The sequence below is a fragment of the Nerophis ophidion genome, linkage group LG17, assembly GCF_033978795.1.
Source record: "Nerophis ophidion isolate RoL-2023_Sa linkage group LG17, RoL_Noph_v1.0, whole genome shotgun sequence".
NCBI classification, from domain to species: domain Eukaryota; kingdom Metazoa; phylum Chordata; class Actinopteri; order Syngnathiformes; family Syngnathidae; genus Nerophis; species Nerophis ophidion.
Genome location: NC_084627.1, coordinates 22,013,524 through 22,034,155, shown reverse-complemented (window position 1 = coordinate 22,034,155; position 20,632 = coordinate 22,013,524). Strand labels below are relative to the sequence as shown.

At 39.4% G+C, this 20,632-nt stretch overlaps 1 protein-coding gene across 7 annotated transcripts in view; it reads left to right on the top strand.

The window, feature by feature from the left end:
• The first annotated feature begins 10,539 nt into the window (after window positions 1-10,539).
• The window catches only part of mapk10 (mitogen-activated protein kinase 10), an 89,013-nt gene continuing 78,920 nt past the window's right edge, over window positions 10,540-20,632 (top strand). For all 7 annotated transcript variants that reach the window (XM_061876548.1, XM_061876547.1, XM_061876550.1 and 4 more), the window contains exon 1: window positions 10,540-10,798. In XM_061876548.1, coding sequence (XP_061732532.1) covers window positions 10,796-10,798 — 3 coding nt within the window. In that variant the 5' untranslated portion in view covers window positions 10,540-10,795. The remainder of the gene's footprint in view (window positions 10,799-20,632) is intronic.

Here is a 20,632-nt window from a genome sequence, read left to right as displayed (position 1 = left end):
TCATTTTATGTGTCATACTTGATCATTTCGCGATATTGCCATATTTTTGCTGAAAGGATTTAGTAGAGAACATCCACGATAAAGTTCGCAACTTTCGGTGCTAACAGAAAAGCCCTGCCTCTACCGGAAGTCGCAGACGATGACGTCACATGTTGATGGCTCCTCACATCTTCACATTGTTTTTAATGGGAGCCTCCAACAAAAACAGCTATTTGGACCAGGAAAACGACAATTTCCCTATTAATTTGAGCGAGGTTGAAAGATTCGTGTTTGAGGATATAGATAGTGACGGACTAGAAAAAAAAAAATCAAGTTAAAAAAAAAAACGCGAGTGCATTGGGACGGATTCAGATGTTTTTAGACACATTTACTAGGATAATCTTTCTATTGTGTTGCTAATGTTTTAGTGAGTTTAATAGTACCTGATAGTCGGAGGTGTGTCCATTGGTGTGTTGAGGCCAGTGTCTCAGGGAAGTCGACAGAAGCTTTATGGGCGGCACAAGCTCAGCTGATCTCCGGTAAGAAGCCAGTTTTTACCACAATTTTCTCACCGAAACCTGCCGGTTGACATTCGGTCGGGATCCATGTTCGCTGTGTTTCATAGTAAAGTTTCACCTACGTGAATTTTAAACAAGGAATCACCGAGTGTTTGTTTGGCTAAAGGCTATAGCTTCCCAATTCCATCTTTCTACTTTGATTTCTCCATTATTAATTGAACAAATTGCAAAGGATTCAGCAACACAGATCTCCAAAATACTGTGTAATTATGCCGTTAAAGCAGACGACTTTTAGCTGTGTGTGTGCGCAGCGCTCATATTTCCCAACTGTCCGTGACGTAAAGCGAACACGTCATCATTATGTGACGTTTTCAGGAAAAACCTCCCGGGAAATTTAAAATTGCAATTTAGTAAACTAAAAAGGCCGTATTGGCATGTGTTGCAACGTTAATATTTCATCATTGATATATAAACTATCAGACTGCGTGGTGGGTAGTAGTGGGTTTCAGTAGGCCGGCTCTTCCGGGCGGCACGGGGTTCCCGCCGCTGGCCGGCCTGGCTGCGTGGGGCGGGTGCTCCCTGGCTCCCTGGGCGCCACACCTGCTGTTTGGGTTGGGCTCTCTGGGCGGCTGGGGCCGCACTCTGGCTCCCACGCACACTGGGGGTCAAATATATTGTACATACAAACACACATATACTCACACACACACACCAGTATTCATACATACAAACGTCCATGCATTGGTACCTAAGCTCCCACATACATACACAAATACATTACATACCTACATACTCCAAATCCGTCCATCCACGCGCACATTCACGGTACAAACATACATATACTGTACATATACATCTACTGTACTAACATTCATATACACATTCTGTTCATATACAAGTACATATACATACATACACTCATGCACATAACCATGTTTCATCAAACATATATCAACGTTGTTGCCCTAGGGTAAACTGGGTAACACAAGGCATATTGACAGAGCTTAAACCATTGTTACTACAACAATCTACAAGATTAATTTGGTTGCCTCTCTCTCTTCCCTTTCATCTTTCGGTATTCCTTCTTTTTTTTTTTGTTCATTTATTTTTTGTTATCTTTGTTAGCTATCATTATGTATAAGTATTGTTGCATTTGAACAACTTTATTGTTGATAATAGAGGTAAACTATTGGTTTTGTTCATGATCAATAGCGCTTTTTCTATTGGTATTTGTATTGCTCCAGTTTTAGTGTAAAAATGCTCATTGTCATTACTATATTATTTATTCCACTAACTGCTTATTTGCTATCACTTTTACGATCATATTTGTACCTATTGTATGTGCTGGTGTTGTTCTATTGTTGTTGTTGTTATTGTTGTATTTGCTGTTGTTGTTTTTGTCTCTCTGTCTAATCCCCCTCTTATCCCCACAATTTCCCCCTCTGTCTTCCTTTTTTTCTCTTTCTATCCCCTCCTGCTCCGGCCCGGCTGATCCAAATGATAACATAAATACATTTAATAAAGTCAAATTCAAATAAGGCAACAAGAGAAGTATCCTACACTTCTCTTTTGTAAAGTAAATCTGAACAGCCGATATGGGCATCTACATCAACTATATGATTTACCATGAATTGATTAACGTGGACCCCGACTTAAACAAGTTGAAAAACTTATTCGGGTGTCACCATTTAGTGGTCAATTGTACGGAATATGTACTGTACTGTGCAATCTACTAATAAAAGTATCAATCAATCAATCAAAATTTGCCTGAGAAGCTGGACAGGACAAAAATAAAAATAAAATAAAAGTAGGCCTTTAAACGTGTGGACAATGCTGGAGAAAAAAGTTTGTCAAAAAACCAACACATTTAGATTAACTTCACCAATTTTGTCAAGAGGAGTGGTAAAAAATTCAACCAGAAGTTTGGCAGAAGCTTGTGGATGGCTACCAAAAGCGCCTTATTGCAGTGAAACTTGCCAACAGAAATGTAAGCAAATATTAACATTGCTGTATGTATACTTTTGACCCACCACATTTGCTCACATTTTCAGTAGACCCATAATAAAATCATAAAAGAACCAAACTTCATGAATATTTTTTGTGACCTAGAGGTATGTGCTCCAATCACTCTATCACAAAAAAATAAGACTTGTAGAAATTATTGGAAGCACAAGACAGCCATGACATTATGTTCTTTACAAGTGTATGCACACTTTTGACCACGACTGTATATGCTGAAAATGAAGGTGAATTGAGAAATATAACGTGTAGTAAATGACCCTTGCAGGCACAAGATATTAAAACAACATTGAGAACTTGCTGAATTGTCTGTATAATGTCTGTATGTGGAGTACAACTCTGGAACAAACTGGACTTCCAACAGAAGCAATGCCAACTTGTTAATCGATTTTAACTATTATACAAACATCAGGTTTGGTTCAAATATAAAAATGAGGGTCTTTAATTTGACCTGCTGTTGTACTCTGTGTCAAACCTGTCCTCAATGTTTCCTTACCATTATTGCTATGTTGTCCATTACCATTGTTTGTGTTTTGTCCATTACCACTGTTGGTATTGTTCATTCTTCCCACGTTGTTGATACAAATTACTGTTACAGTGTGATAATCATTGTTACCTGTGTTAACAATGCTTGCCGATTGTATTGTACCATATGTCTTGGCAAGAAATCTGCGTTCAAAAAATTATTAGTGATTCCCAGAGCCCAAAAAAAGTCTGCAGGCTATAGAACCAGAGGTGGGTAGAGTAGCCAGAAATTGTACTCAAGTAAGAGTACTGTTACTTTAGAGATGTATTACTCAAGTAAAAGTAAGGAGTATTCACCCAAATATTTACTTGAGTAAAAGTAAAAAGTATGTTGTGAAAAAACTACTCAAGTACTGAGTAACTGATGAGTAACCTGATTACGGCAACAAATAATGCACAAAAACATAAAAATAGCAATGAGCAAATTCAGAGCCATAAATATCTCTTAAGCAACTAAAACAATAATATATTTAAAATAATAGTACATTAAAATTAAAAAAAAATAAGGCACATTGAGCCACAATAACTTAACAGCACCATAGGCTCAATAGGCATTGATTGATTGATTGATTGATTGATTGAAACTTGTATTAGTAGATTGCACAGTACAGTACATATTCCGTACAATTGACCACTAAATGGTAACACCCCAATAAGTTTTTCAACGTTAATCAATTACTTAATAAATGACCAAGTCGAGGTGATCTACCTCATATATACATATACATACACACACATATCATATACATATATACATCCATCCATCCATCCATCCATTTTCTACCGCTTATTCCCTTTAGGGGTAGCGGGGCATATATACATACATTTATATATACAGTATATCATTTATATATATTTTTATTTTGCCGTTTTTGTTGACATGTTAAAGGTGTTTTAATGAATATACATGCATGTTTAACACATAGATTCCTATCTTTCATGAAGACAAGAATATAAGTTGGTGTATTACCTGATTCTGATGACTTGCATTTTAGTGCTGATAACGTCCACTTTTTCAAATGGAGGAGAAAAAAGTTCCTCCTTTCCGTCTAATACCACATGAAAGTCGTTGGTTTTTGGCATCTTATTTGTTCAGCTTCCATATTCGTTTTTATACACTTTACAAGAAATACATTGGCGGCAATGTAAAACCCCAATATGTTTTTCAACTTGTTTAAGTTGGGTCATGTGACCGCCTGGCTCTGTTTGATTGGTCCAACGTCACCAGTGACTGCATGTGATTGGTGAAACGCAGGCATGTGCAGATCCTACTTTGAAGCTCTGTCATAAACCGAAACAAACATTAACAGATCGATAAAAAAAAAAAGTAACAAGTAGCGAGCTGAATGTAGATAATTGGAGCGGAGTAAAAGTAGCGTTTCTTCTGTATAAATATACTCAAGTAAAAGTAAAAGTATGTTGCATAAAAACTACTCGTAGAAGTACAATTCATCCCAAAAGTTACTCAAGTAAATGTAACGGAGTAAATGTAGCGCGTTACTACCCACCTCTGTATAGAACGTTTTCTATTCGGGCTCCAGTACTCTGGAATACCCTCCTGGTAACAATTCGAGATTCTACCTCAATAGAAGCATTTAAGTCCCATCTTAAAACTCATTTGTATGCTATAGCCTTTAAATAGACCCCCTTTTAGACCAGTTGATCTGCCGTTTCTTTTATTTTCTGCTCAGCTCCCCTCTCTCTTATGGATGGGGGGAGGAGGGTTGTTGCACAGGTCCGGTGGCCATGGATGAAGTGCTGGCCGTCCAGAGTGGAGACCCGGGGTGGACAGCTCGCCTGTGCATCGGTTGGGGACATCTCTGCGCTGCTGAAATGTCTTTGCTCAGGATGATCTCCTGCTGGCCCCACTATGGACTGGACTCTCACTATTATGTTAGATCCACTATGGACTGGACTCTCACTATTATGTTGGATCCACTGTGGACTGGACTCTCACTATTATGTTAGATCCACTATGGACTGGACTCTCACTATTATGTTAGAGCCACTATGGACTGGACTTTCACTATTATGTTAGATCCACTATGGACTGGACTCTCACTATCATGTTAGAGCCACTATAGACTGGACTCTCACTATTATATTAGATCCACTATAGACTGGACTTTCAATATTATGTTAGATCCACTATAGGCTATTATGTTAGATCCACTATGGGCTGGACTCTAACACTATTATGTTAGATCCACTATGGACTGGACTCTCACTTTTATGTTAGAGCCACTACGGACTGGACTCTCACTATTATGTTAGATCCACTATGGAATGGACTCTCACTATTATGTTGGATCCACTATGGACTGGACTCTCACTATTATGTTAGATCCACTATATACTGGACTCTCACTTTAATGTTAGATCCACTATGGATTGGACTCACACTATTATGATAGAGCCACTATGAACTGGACTTTCACTATTATGTTAGATCCACTATGGACTGGACTCTCACTAATATGTTAGAGCCACTATGGACTGGACTTTCACTATTATATTAGATCCACTATGGACTGGACTCTCACTAATATGTTAGAGCCACTATGGACTAGACTGTCACTATTATGTTAGATCCACTGTGGACTGAACTCTCACTATTATGTTAGACCCACTATGGACTGGACTCTCACTATTATGTTAGATCCACTATGGACTGGACTCACTATTATGTTAGACCCACTATGGACTGGACTCTCACTATTATGTCAGATCCACTATGGACTGGACTCTCACTATTATGTTAGATCCACTATGGACTGGACTCTCACTTTTATGTTAGATCCACTATGGACTGGACACTCACTATTATGTTAGATCCACTGTGGACTGGACAGTCACAATATTGCCAGAAAAAAGGGTGGAAATAGGGTTTTGAAAAACCAATCCTGCAGTTGAACCTATGCAGCGCTCACTACAGGAAGTCAGGCAGACATATATTAAATGCAACTGGATGAGGCAATTCCTGAAGGAACTGTGTGTGAACGCTCCAATTCTGAAGTTGAACTGAAATCCTAGAATTGTTTATACAATTGTTGAAGTGGAGCACCCAATTCCCAAACAGGTAGAATATTTTGAAAATTGAACAGTTTGAATCAGATGAAAAATGTGGGAGTTGTGGAATTTAGAAGAATATCCCATTGATTTAATTGTGAATTTCCCCAAAATTTGTGAATTTCGGGAAAAGTGGGAATTTTTTGGAAAATGGTAAAAAACTTAAATGCTCTGAATGAGTTGAAATGGTTGGCTTTGGAATTGTTTAAATCAGTCAAGGAATGTTGAAGTAGTAACATGTTGAATTGAGAGATGGTATTACGGATTTCCTGGAATTTCAGGAAAACTGAAGAATTTTTCCAGTTCAAAAAACAACTTTGTGTTTTGTCCTGATTTAAAGGAATGTTTTGACAGTAAAAGGGTTAAAATGCGTTGAAAAATATGGAAGGAGTAGTCCCCAGAAAAAAAGGTGGAAATAGGGCTTTGAAAAGCTAGGAATTCTGGAAAATCCTGGAATTTTTTTGGACTTGGAAATAAATGTAGTTTAAATTTCCAGGATGGAAGAATGTGTTGAAGGTGGAATGGTTTGAATCGGTTGAAAAATGTTCAAATGGTGGAACTTTGAAAAATGTCCCGGAAAACCTCAAATTCTGGGAAATCTGGGAATTTTTGGAATTTGTCAAGGGAAAGCCAGCGATTCCCGTATAGGCTGAACAGTTTGAAGTTGGAATGGTTTGAATCAAGTGACAAATGTGGAAGGCAGAGCCCGACACAATCTGGAGAAGGAGAAGTTTAATAGATACATTTGGGTGTAGAAACCCATATGTGTGAATCAGTGACGTGCGGTCAGGGGAGGCAGTGCCTCACCTGTAATCATGCAAAGAAAAAAAATATATAATGATAAAATACTTGTAATTGTTAGTATTTAAAGGCCTACTGAAACCCACTACTACCGACCACACAGTCTTATAGTTTATATATCAATGATGAAATATTAACATTGCAACACATGCCAAGACGGCCGTTTTAGTTTACTAAATTGCAATTTTAAATTTCCCGGGAGTTTCTTCTTGAAAACGTAACGGACTGTTGGAAATATTAGCGCTGCGCACACACACACAGCTAAAAGTCGTCTGCTTTAAACACATAATTATACAGTATTTTGGACATCTGTGTTGCTGAATCTTTTGCAATTTGTTCAATCAGTAATGGAGAAGTCAAAGTCGAAAGATGTAGTTGGGAAGCTTTAGCCTTTAGCCACACAAACACACGGTGATTCCTTGTCTAAAATTCTCGGATGTGAAACTTTACTATGGACCAGAGCGGTCAAGCGAACATGGATCTCGACCAAATGTCAACCAGCAGTTTTCGGTGAGAAAAATGTGGTAAAAAGTCGCCACTTACCGGAGATCAGCTGAGCTTGTGCCGTCCATACAGCTGACAGTGACTTCCATCAGACACTGGCCTCAAGACACCCGTGGATACACCCTTCAGACTATCAGGTACTATTAAACTCACTAAAACACTAGCAACACAATAGAAAGATAAGGGATTTCCCAGAATTATCTTAGTAAATGTTTCTAAAAACATCTGAATCCGTCCCAATGCAATCGCGTTTTTTTTTTTAACTTGATTTAAAAAAAAAAAAGGTTTTTAGTCCGTCGCTATCAATATCCTCAAACACAAATCTTTCATCCTCGCTCAAATTAGTGGGGAAATTGTCGTTTTCTCGGTCCGAATAGCTCTTTTTGTTGGAGGCTCCCATTAAAAACAATGTGAGGATGTGAGGAGCCCTCAATGAGTGACGTCATTGTCTGCGACTTCCGGTAAAGGCAGGGCTTTTCTGTTAGCGACCAAAAGTTGCGAACTTTATCGTCGATGTTCTCTAGTAAATTCTTTCAGCAAAAATATGGCAATATCGCGAAATTATCAAGTATGACATATAGAATGGACCTGCTATCCCCGTTTAAATAGGAAAATCGCATTTCAGTAGGCCTTTAATTTTCATTTAGCTTCACCAATTTGGATTACTTTTTCTTCAATATCGCTGAATATTCGCAATCTCTCGTAAACTTCTCTGTCTGCCATGCGGCCAGAGCGTGTTCTTTTCTGGTGTGTTGCTGAGCATTCAAAAAAGCAGAGAAAAAAGTCTGAGGTGAGGCAAACAGTTCTCGTGCCTCACGATAGGGGCGCTCATGATCAGAGACATACGGTGGCGTAAGCGAGTCAAGTGCCGCAGCGAGTAATATGTCTGAGGTGAGGCAAACAGTTCTCGTGCCTCACGATAGGGGCGGGGCGCTCATGATCCAATACATTCGGATGCCTCAGCGGGTAAGTGCCGCAGCGACTTATTTTTTGCGTCTCGTGCACCCCAACTTTCTATAATGGACAAATATATTTCCGCACTTAAACAATTTTCTAAAGTGGACTTTCAAGCGAAGCAGGAGATAATTACTAAAGGAAGACCAAAGCCGGAGCTGAATGGTTTGTTTCAATCATGAGGACGGAAAGTTACTCACTCTTTCCAAACAGAGTGGTATACGTGAAAAGACTGGCTTTGTGGATGTTCTGCAAGAAACCGCCTTTTCTGCTTTCCTTGCCTTCTTTTTTCAACCTGTGGAACTCTGTGGACTTCAATGGGATTTTGTGACCTAAAGAATTGGCAAAGAAGCCTCACCAAACATGAGCGATCGGCCGCTCATATTCCTAGCCAGATTGCGCTAAAAACGTTTGGGATGACGAGGATAGACTTGGCTTTGGATGAACAGCGGCGACTCAACATCAGTGTCCACAATGCTAAGGTAAAAGAGAACCGAGAGATTTTAAAAGATGTCATCAATGCGACCTGCTTCCTCGCCTAACAGCAGCTCGCATTTCGTGGAAATGAGAGTAGGAGCTCTGCCAATCGCGGCAACTATGTTGAACTCTCATAAGACTTTTAAAACTGAAGGAAGTGAAGGAGGACTTTTACCAGAAAGTGACGGCTATTTCTATCCAGAAGGACTGGCGCATGGACTTCATTTACAAGTAAAGGTAAGACGGCGATAACATTATTTTTGTTTAGTTTTTAATGAAATGCACATTTTGTGGGCGACAGTTTGTATGTGTAAAGAATGCAGAAATGAAACGTAACCCGTAAACTGCTGCCAATCTAATGGCAAATAATCTGCGCTCTATATTTATAAATCTGATTCTGATTACGTCAGTGCCTCACCAGCTACAGTGGGGCAAAAAAGTATTTAGTCAGCCACCCATTGTGCAAGTTCTCCCACTTAAAATGATGACAGAGGTCTGTAATTTTCATCATAGGTACACTTCAACTGTGAGAGACAGAATATGAAAGAAAAAAATCCAGGAATTCATATTGTAGGAATTTTAAATAATTTATTTGTAAATTATGGTGGAAATTAGGTATTTGGTCACCATTCAAAGCTCTCACTGATGGAAGGAGGTTTTGGCTCAAAATCTCACAATACATGGCCCCATTCATTCTTTCCTTAACACGGATCAATGGTCCTGTCTCCTCAGCAGAAAGACAGCCCCAAAGCATGATGTTTCCACCCCCATGCTTCACAGTAGGTATGGTGTTCTTGGGATGCAACTCAGTATTCTTCTTTCTCCAAACACGACAAGTTTAGTTTATACCAAAATGGATACATGGATGATACAGCAGAGGATTTGGAGAATGTCATGTGGTCAGATGAAACCAAAATAGAACTTTTTGGTATAAACTCAACACGTCGTGTTTGGAGGAAGAGGAATACTGAGTTGCATCCCAAGAACATCATACCTACTGTGAAGCATGGGGGTGGAAACATCATGCTTTGGGGCTGTTGTTCTGCTAAGGGGACAGGACGATTGATCCGTGTTAAGGAAAGAATGAATGGGGCCATGTATCGTGAGATTTTGAGCCAAAACCTCCTTCCATCAGTGAGAGCTTTGAATGGTTGACCAGATACTTATTTTCCACCATAATTTACAAATAAATTATTTTAAATTCCTACATTGTGAATTCCTGGATTTTTTCCCTCACATTCTGTCTCTCACAGTTGAAGTGTACCTATGATGAAAATTACAGACCTCTGTCATCATTTTAAGTGGGAGAACTTGCACAATCGTTGGCTGACTAAATACTTTTTTGCCCCACTGTATAAACCTCGCCGCACGTCACTGGTGTGAATGCTTTTACACAATAATTAGATAACTAGAAACAATGGATATTTTTTAAAGAGTGGAAGAAACAGCGCCATCTAGTGGTCTTCTGTGGCATCATCTTGTTTCCCCACCATTTTACCCCTTGAAAAACAACCGGCGCTGGTAATTTGTAAGTGGACGCTATAGCAGCGGAACACAACCTCTTCCTCTCTTCCCTGCTTTGACGTCAGCAGTGCTCCTCTACGGTTGCTATGGCGACCCCCCCCACCTCCCATCCTCCCTTGCTCTCTCACTCCCTCTCTCTCCCCCTCCCTCCTCCTTTCCCTACCCGGTCCACAATGGTACAGCCAGCATCTTGCAGCACAATGGTTGCAAGGTGTTTGTGAGCATCAACAACCCTCTGCTTTGCTCTCCCCGCTTGTTTAGCAGCGTCTATATGTATACATATGTTTATTAAATACATTCAAAAAGAAGAAGAGGTTTCCACCTGACCTTTTGGGATCCTTTGGCCATGATCGCCGCACAGCTTCAGGCCGGGATGTTTTGAACTGGACTGTCACCGGATTGGGTTCGTCATCAGCTGGCACGGAATGGTGAGTAGCAGCGCTGCATGGAAGGGAATGGGGTAGGAGTCTAATGATGGAAGAGAAGCAAAAATAACATGATTATTGCTTAAATGTTGTCTGTATACAGCCTACCAAATAAGAACATTTGAATGCATTAGTGAAGAAGCTATGTTTTTTGTTATTTAATGCCCATATGGGACCTCCTCATTGACTTGTGTTGGATGATAGACAGGTGGATGGATGATGCACTTCAAAACAGGATCTCCATTCCGTGAAGGCCCGCATGCAGAGTTTGTCGCCCCCCCCCTCCCTCCCCATCCACTCCCCACCCCCTCACAAGTCAGCTGCATACCTAGTGCATTATGCAGAACACGCAGGCCACCATAAACATGGAGGCGTAAAGTGCACTGTGCAATTTCCTGTTGATTTATGGATTAATGAGTCTTCTCCATAATGGCTCGGGTTTACACTAAATCTGCCTTAAAGCCAATTCTACCTCCCGCCTTCACGTGCTTTGTTTTTGTGCTAAGCGTCATTATTTGGCTGTGTGTGTGTTTTGGGGTGTCACAACAACACCGGCGTGTTGGAAAAAAAAAAACATAAATAAAGAGAGCGCAGTGCTGTGACCTTGCATTGTTGAATAATTCAGGAGCGTGCTTTTCATGCTTGTGAAAGTGCTGCAGGGAAACACGCTTCACCATTAAATCGAGGTTGAACGAGCTTACATGTTAAGGTATAAGTCCACCATCATCTCTCTGCGCTGGTGTAAATTATTGAGGATGAGAAGAAAACAACGGATTTATTATATAAACATTGACTCATAATGATATCAATTGGCCGCACAGGCTTGCCAATGGAAAAAGTCTGCATGGGAAAAAGCAATAAAGTATGTTATTGTGTTATTGGTAAAGCCACTACCTGCAAATTTGAGCATTGCTTTTCTATATTTTATTAACAGATGGATGAACAACTTGTTTTGAAATCATAAGTCAAGGTGACATGTCGATATTTTATTATTAATTTTGGTAACGAAAAAAAAAATACTTGGAACACCTTGTTGCACATATACATATGTATGTATGTATGTATATATATATATATATATATATATATATATATATATATATATATATATATAATATATTGAATGAGAAGGTGAGTCCAAACTTTTGGCCTATACTATACTATACTTATATATAAATGTAAAAATATCCTGATGATTGAGGGAACCCCTCATGAAACAGTTCTGTAGAGATGAAGTTGTCTTGTGATTTTTCCTACACCTATATATATGTATATATATATATATTCGCAGCCCTAATATATGTATATATATATATATTCGCAGCCCTAATATATATATATATATATATATATATATATATATATATATATATATATATATATATATATATATATATATATATATATATATATATATATATATATATATATATATATATATTAGGGCTGCGAATCTTTGGGTGTCCCACGATTCGATTCGATATCGGATTCTTGGGGTCACGATTCGATAATATATCGATTTTTTCGATTCAATTCGATTCTCGATTCAAAAACGATATTTTTCCAATTCAAAAGGATTCTGTGTTCATTCAATACATAGGATTTCAGCAGGATCTACCCCAGTCTGCTGACATGCTAGCAGAGTAGTAGATTTTTTTTAAAAAGCTTTTATAATTGTAAAGGACAATGTTTTATCAACTGATTGCTATAATGTAAATTTGTTTTAACTATTAAACGAACAAAAAATATGACTTATTTTATCTTTTTGAAAATATTGGACACAGTGTGTTGTCAAGCTTATGAGATGCGATGCAAGTGTAAGCCACTGTGACACTATTGTTCTTTTTTATTATTTTTATAAATGTCTAATGATAATGTCAATGAGGGATTTTTAATCACTGCTATGCTGAAATTATAACTAATATTGATACTGTTGTTGATAATATTCATTTTTGTTTCACTACTTTTGGTTTGTTCTGTGTCGTGTTTGTGTACTCAATTGCTCTGTTTATTGCAGTTCTGAGTGAAGTGAATTATATTTATATAGCGCTTTTCTCTAGTGACTCAAAGCGCTTTACATAGTGAAACCCAATATCTATGTTACATTTAAACCAGTGTGGGGGGCACTGGGAGCAGGTGGGTAAAGTGTCTTGCTCAAGGACACAACGGTAGTGACTAGGATGGCGGAAGCGGGAATCGAACCTGCAACCCTCAAGTTACTGGCACGGCCTCTCTACCAACCGAGCTATACCGTGTTGCAAGGTCAGGTTTGGTTTCCGAATCGGATTGCATTGTGGTATTGCTGTGTATTGGTTTGTTGGATTGATTAAAAAAAAAAAAAAGATTAAAAAAAAAAAGAGAATCGATTCTGAATCGCACAACGTGAGAATTACGATTCGTATTCGAATTGATTTTTTCCCACACCCCTCATTATCACACAATGAATGCACTCTGTCCTGGCTGCTCAGTACAATAAGGCCATATCAAAACACATTTTGTTGGTCTTAAACCAGGGGTGTCAAACTCATTTGAGATGGGGGGCCACATGGAAAAAAAAACTACTCCCAAGTGGGCCGGGCTGGTAAAATCACGGCACGATAACTTCAAAATAAAGCCAACTTCAGATTGTTTTCCTTGTTTAAAATGTACAATTCGTTATGTTGTGGTTTTTCTTTTTTCTTTTTACACTTAAATGTTGCGGTTAGTAGTGTTCTATCTTTATTTGTTGTTATTTATGCTTTCTGAATAAGTTACGTGATAAAGTTATTATTATAAATTATTAATCCATCAAGATTAAAAAATAATATCAAAATCAAATTACAGTATGTTAATTATGTAGTTTGCTCATTTTCTTCACTGGTGCACTAACGTCATGTGGTTTATTTTATTTATTTTTTCTTACATATATAGCATAAACTACAAAAATACAAATAATTGCTATTGCGACATCTAGTGGACACATTTAGAACATCAAGTTTCTTTCAATCAAAAATTTCGGCTCAATTTAATACTTAGCCACACTTTTGACACCCCTGTCTTAAACATTTTCGTCAAATGATTCATTTTTAAATTAGATTAATCGTACTTTTGAGATGTGATTAATTCTGATTACTCACAGCAGTTTTTTTCCCATTTATATGCATACTTGCCAACCTTGAGACCTCCGAATTTGGAAGATCTGGGGGGGATGGGGTGTTGGTGGTAGCAGGGGTGTATATTGTAGCGTCCCGGAAGAGTTAGTTGTGCAAAGGGTTCTGGGTATTTGTTCTGTTGTGTTTATGTTGTGCTACGGTGCAGATGTTCTCCCGAAATGTGTTTGTCATTCTTGTTTGGTGTGGGTTCACAGTGTGGCTTATATTGGGAGGGGGTGGGTGTTGGTGTTAGCTGGGATGTATGTTGTAGAGTCCCGGAAGAGTTAGTGCTGCAAGGGGTTCTGGGTATTTGTTGTGTTGTGTGTATGTTGTGTTACGGTGCGGATGTTCTCCCGAAATGTGTTTGGCATTCTTGTTTGGTGTGGGTTCACGGTGTGGCGTATTTTAGGAGGGGGGGGGGGGGGGGGTGTTGGTGGTAGCATGGGTGTATATTGCAGCGTCCCGGAAGAGTTAGTGCTGCAAGGGTTTCCGGGTATTTGTTCTGTTGTGTTTATGTTGTGTTACGGTGGGGATGTTCTCCCAAAATGTGTTCGTCATTCTTGTTTGGTGTGGGTTCACAGTGTGGCGCATATTTGTAACAGTGTTAAAGTTGTTCATACGGCCACCCTCAGTGTGACCTGTATGGCTGTTGACCATGTATGCCTTGCATTCACTTGTGTGTGTAGAAGCCGCATATATTATGCGACTGCACGGCACGCTGTTTGTATGAAGGAAAAGCGGACGTGACGAAAGGTTGTAGAGGAAAATCGGGAGGGTTGGCAAGTATGTTTTTAAGAAAGTTTAAATTTTTTATGATGGTGATAGTTTAACTCTGGAACAGATAATTCCTGTCCACATTATTCCACGGAAAAAATGGTGCAAACACTCCAGCATTGTACTATCCTCATATTCCATCCATCCATCCATCCATTTTCTGCCGCTTATTCCCGTTCGGGGTCGCGGCGGGCGCTGGCGCCTATCTCAGCTACAATCGGGCGGAAGGCGGGGTACACCCTGGACAAGTCGCCACCTCATCGCAGGGCCAACACAGATAGACAGACAACAATCACACTCACATTCACACACTAGGGCCAATTTAGTGTTGCCAATCAACCTATCCCCAGGTGCATGTCTTTGGAAGTGGGAGGTAGCCGGAGTACCCGGAGGGAACCCACGCATTCACGGGGAGAACATGCAAACTCCACACAGAAAGATCCCGAGTCTGGATTTGAACCCAGGACTGCAGGACCTTCGTATTGTGAGGCAGACGCACTAACCCCTCTGCCACCGTGAAGCCCTATCCTCATATTGTATTTGTATCTACAATACAATATCCTCATATTGTAGATACAAATCAAGATGCAAATCCCATACAAAACGTTTACTTTTTGCCATTAAAAACACCTTTAACTTAGTTTGAAATGCTCCCATTTAGTCATGCAATCACTGTGCACCAGTCTTGTTCATTTGTACCACTTCCTAATAGACCTCCAGCATGGAGGAGGAGAGACTCCATCAGAGTTAACACCCCTGACTCTTCCATATAAATCTTAAATGAGGGTCATTATTGAAATATATCGAGTCGTGTCTACTGCTTATAATTGCTTGCAAATATGTCCGCCGTGGTAATTAAAAGGAAGGTGAACGTCGTCATTAGGACAAGCGGACTCAATTCACATTTTTAAATATTTAAACTAGGTCGATTTTCAGTATCAATCAATCAAACAATGTTTATTTATATAGCCCTAAATCACAAGTGTCTCAAAGGGCTGCACAAGCCACAACGACATCCTTGGTTCAGATCCCACATAAGGAACAGGAAAAACTCACCCCAGTGGAACGTCGGTGACAGTGACAATGATGACTATGAGAAACCTTGGAGAGGGCCGCATATGTGGGACACCCCGCCCCTCTAGGGGAGACCGAAAGCAATGGATGTCGAGCGGGTCTAACATGATATTGTGAAAGGCCAGTTCATAGTGGATCCAACATAACAGTGAGAGTCCAGTCCATAGTGGATCGAACATAATAGTGAGAGTCCCGTCCATAGTAGAGCCAGCAGGAGACCATCCCAAGCGGAGTTGGATCAGCAGCACACAGATGTCCCCAACCGATGCCCAGGCGAGCGGTCCATCCTGGGTCCCAACTCTGGACACCCAGCACTTCATCTATGGCCACCGGACCTGTGTCCCCCTCCGCCCCTCCTCCACAAGGGAAAGGGGTGCAGAGGAGAAAAAGAAAAGAAACGGCAGATCAACTGGTCTAAAAAGGGGGTCAATTTAAAGGCTAGAGTTTACAAATGAGTTTTAAGATGAGACTTAAATGATTCTACTGAGGTAGCATCTCTAACTATGAGGACATTCCAGAGTACTGGAGCCCGAATAGAAAAAGCTCTTTAGCCCGCAGACTTCTTTTGGGCTCTGGAAATCACTAATAAGCCGGAGTTCTTTGAACGCAGATTTCTTGCCAGGACATATGGTACAATACAATCGGCAAGATAGGCTGGAGCTAGACCGTGTAGTATTTTATACGAAAGTACAAACCCCGTTTCCATATGAGTTAGGAAATTGTGTTAGATGTAAATATAAACGGAATACAATGATTTGGTAATCATTTTCAACTCACATTCAGTTGAATATGCTACAAAGACAACATATTTGATGTTCAAACTGATCAACTTTTTTTTTTAAGATTACTCTCTATATGTGTATGTGTGTATATATACATATAAGTATATGTATATATTTATTTCATTTCTGTTTATTATTATTATCAATGTATTATTTTTTTGTTTGCTTATTTAATTGATGTATGTGTAGATACTACCTTGTTTTGTTTACTCTGTTTCTTTTTCTTTTTTGGGGGGGAGGGGAGGTGGGGGTGGTATGATGAGTATATAAACAAAAAATACTTTTGACTTTTAGGACAGACAACTGATATATGATGTATGTGAATATGATTTAGTGGATGGAAATGTCTGAGGCTGGATGTCAATAAAAAAAAAGAAAAAAAAATCAAACTGATAAACATTTTTTTGTGTGCAAATAATCATTAACTTTGATGCCAGCAACAGGTGACAAAGAAGTTGGGAAAGGTGGCAATAAATACTGACAAAGTTGAGGAATGCTCATCAAACACTTATTTGGAACATCCCACAGGTGTGCAGGCTAATTGGGAACAGGTGGGTGCCATGATTGGGTATAAAACAGCTTCCCAAAAAAAGCTTGGTCTTTCACAAGAAAGGATGGCGCGAGGTACACCCCTTTGTCCACAACTACGTGAGCAAATAGTCAAACAGTTTAAGAACAACGTTTCTCAAAGTGCAATTGCAAGAAATGTAGGGATTTTAACATCTACGGTCCATAATATCATCTAAGCGCCGTCTTTTTCATGGACACCCCTGCTTACTTCAGTAAGACAATGCCAAACCACATACACCACGTGTTACAACCACATGGCTTCATAAAAAAAGACTGTGGGTACTTTCCTGGCCCGCCTGCAGTCCAGACCTGTTTCCCATCGAAAATGTGTGGCGCATTATGAAGCGTAAAATACGACAGCAGAGACCCCGGACTGTTGAACGACTGAAGCTCTACATAAAACAAGAATGGGAAAGCACTCCACTTTCAAAGCTTCAAAAATTAGTTTCCTCAGTTCCCAAACGTTTATTGAGTGTTGTTAAAAGAAAAGGTGATGTAACACAGTGGTGAACATGCCCTTTCCCAACTACTTTGGCACGTGTTGCAACCATGAAGTTCTAAGTTAATTATTTTTGCAAAAAAAAAATAAAGTTTATGAGTTTGAACATCAAATATGTAGTCTTTGTAGTTCATTCAATTGAATATGGGTTGGATTTGCAAATCATTGTATTCCGTTTATATTTACATCCAACACAATTTCCCAACTCATATGGAAACTGGGTTTGTAGTACAACCTTAAAGTCACATCTTAAGTGCAGAGGAAGCCAGTACAGGTGAGCCAGTATAGGTGTCATAAGATCAAACTTTCTTCTTCTTGTCAAAAGTCTAGCAGCCGCATTTTGTACCAACTGCAATCATTGAATGCTAGACATAGGGAGACCCAAAAATAATACGTTACAGTAATATTGTAGTAGTATGCCTGCTTTTAACTCTCCAAGCAATCAGAGAAACTGTAAGGAGAGTTACCCGGTTATGCAACATTTGGGTTTTATCTTGCAAAAGCCTTTTTTTTTTTTTTTGCTTGAATTGCTGCAGCCGTACTGGAACATCTACACATCTGTACTGGGCCACCAAAGGTCAGAGCGCATTAATACTCCAGTAATGACAATGCTCGGAGGGTGGGGAGTGCCTCATGTCATGTTAGTCTCCTCTAATTGTGCCCAGGTCATTTGCTTTGACAACATCTGGCCAGGAAGCTGTGTTGAATTTGAATTTACTAATTTAATTCAGGGAACGAAGACAGCCCATTTACCGTTGGAGGTTAGAATACTACAAAAACGCTGGGTTATTTTGATAACCCAATTTATGAGTTGCGAGTGTTGCGTTAAATTTTGGAGTTTTTTTTGTCAAGGCGGGGTTTTCGCAGCTTCCTGAGGGGTTCGTTCTACCGAAATGCAGACGGACTACTCCGGACAAGGCGTGCAGGTAAGAACATGATTTAATTATTAACTCTCTAAGAGGTACAAACAAAAAGGAAGATAATGCGAGGGCACGACATGCTGATCGCACTTGGAGCTAAAGCAAATACTTAGCATAGACTATGGCGAGGAAAACTGACGAGCTGTGGGGTGAACAAACAAAACTTACGTGACTGTAGCACGAGCAAACAATGATGCCAGACAGAGTGTGGCGAGCAACGTGAATAAATAGCTCTCTGATTAGTGCTCGGCAGCAGGTGAACGTGCCAAACACTAATCGGAGGCAGGTGGAAATAATAAGTAACCATGGTAACTTACAAGGGTGCAGAAAAAAAGGAACTAAGGGAGTCCAAAAACTAACAGAACATAACAAAAACATGATCCGGACCACGGATCATGAACATTTTTATGAAGAGCAATCAATTTTTTGAGTTAAGGGTATTATTTTTAATTAAATTTCAGGGTTTTCAAAACTATGAACCATTTTTGGGTAAAATGCTTTTTTCATTTTATTAAAAAGGTACTTTTTTCTTGAAGATAGTTTTATTATGGATTAATCTCATTAACATTATTTACAATAACACGTCTTATGTACATGAACATATTGGAGCATAGAATAGTATGACCATACATGGAAATTCTTGTAAAAAAAAAAGTCACTCATATCTTGCTTTTGAGTATATTTTAATGGAATAAAAATAATATGAATCAGTAGTTGGGAAGGAGTAGGACAAACCAGCAGTAAAATGTATAATTCTGAACCAACTATTGGGTCAAGGAGCGCTTAATTGCCCAACCCAATATTTGGGTTTTGTCATGTCCGGGATCATGTTTTGTTTAAGTTAAGTTATGTCCTGTTTGGTTTTTGGACTCTTTTTAGTTCCTGCTTTTTCACTTCCTTGTCTTGTTTCCATGGTTACCCATTAGTTTCACCTGTCATGTCACGCACCTGATTTGTTTTGACTCACGCACCTGTTCAATCACCACAGTATTATTTAAGCCACAGTTGCCAGGTAGTCAGCCTGGGGACATCACCCTCTATCACCCTCTACCACCCTCTACGCACCCTTGCTCTATGCCGATGATCCAAGCCCATATCTCGTTCAAAGTAAGTTTTTTGTTATTCATGCCATAGTGCTAGTTTTTTGTTTTCATAGTCAAGTTTTTATGCCTCCTCTGTAAGTGCTTTTCGTTTGTTCCTTTTTTTGAATAAAATTAAAATGTCATTACCTTCACGTCGTGTCCGGTCCAATCGCTTTGCACCTCGGGAAAACAAACCACACCCAAGTCCTAGTCCAGACAGATTTGGAATAACCAAACAATGTAGTGAGCATAACTCAACTTTTGTGTTAAATAAATTCAACCCAATAGTTGGGTTATGAATCAACCAACATTGAGTTAGAATAACTCAACTTTTGGGTTAGTTAATTCAAAACAACTGCGATGAGGTGGCGACTTGTCCAGGGTGTACCTTGACTTCCGCCCGAATGCAGATGAGATAGGCTCAAGCATCCCCCGCGACCCCAATAGGGACACGCGGTATAAAATGGATGGATGGATAATTCAACCCAATAGTTTGGTTGGGGATAACCCAACATTAAGTTATCATAACTCAAGAATTGGGTTGAAAAAATAACCCAAAATGTTGAGCTAAAATAACTCAAATAAGGGGTTCGTCCTTTTCTGAAACAGCAGTTGGGTTAAAATTTAGTTATTTTTTAACCCAACATTTTTTAGTGTGTACTTTCCAGTTCTGTATCTGTGACGCTTGGCTGGCATTGTGGTGATGGTTCGTTCTCTCGAATGATGCAGTCGGACTTGGACACTAGGTAAAAGTAAGTAAGTATGATTTATTAATACTAACAAAACAGACTAAGAACAAAAACACTTCCACAAGGCACTAAAGACAAAACAAACGGAACTAGCATGGGAGCTAGAAGGAACTAAAAGCGCTAGCATGTGAGCTAGGGAATAAACAACGGAATAGCGTGGAAGCTAACAAGTACAAAAATAGTCTTTACCACAATCGGGAATCAGCGTCGTCACCTGTTGCATGGAACAGAAACTAGAATGCGAGAGCGGGTAACG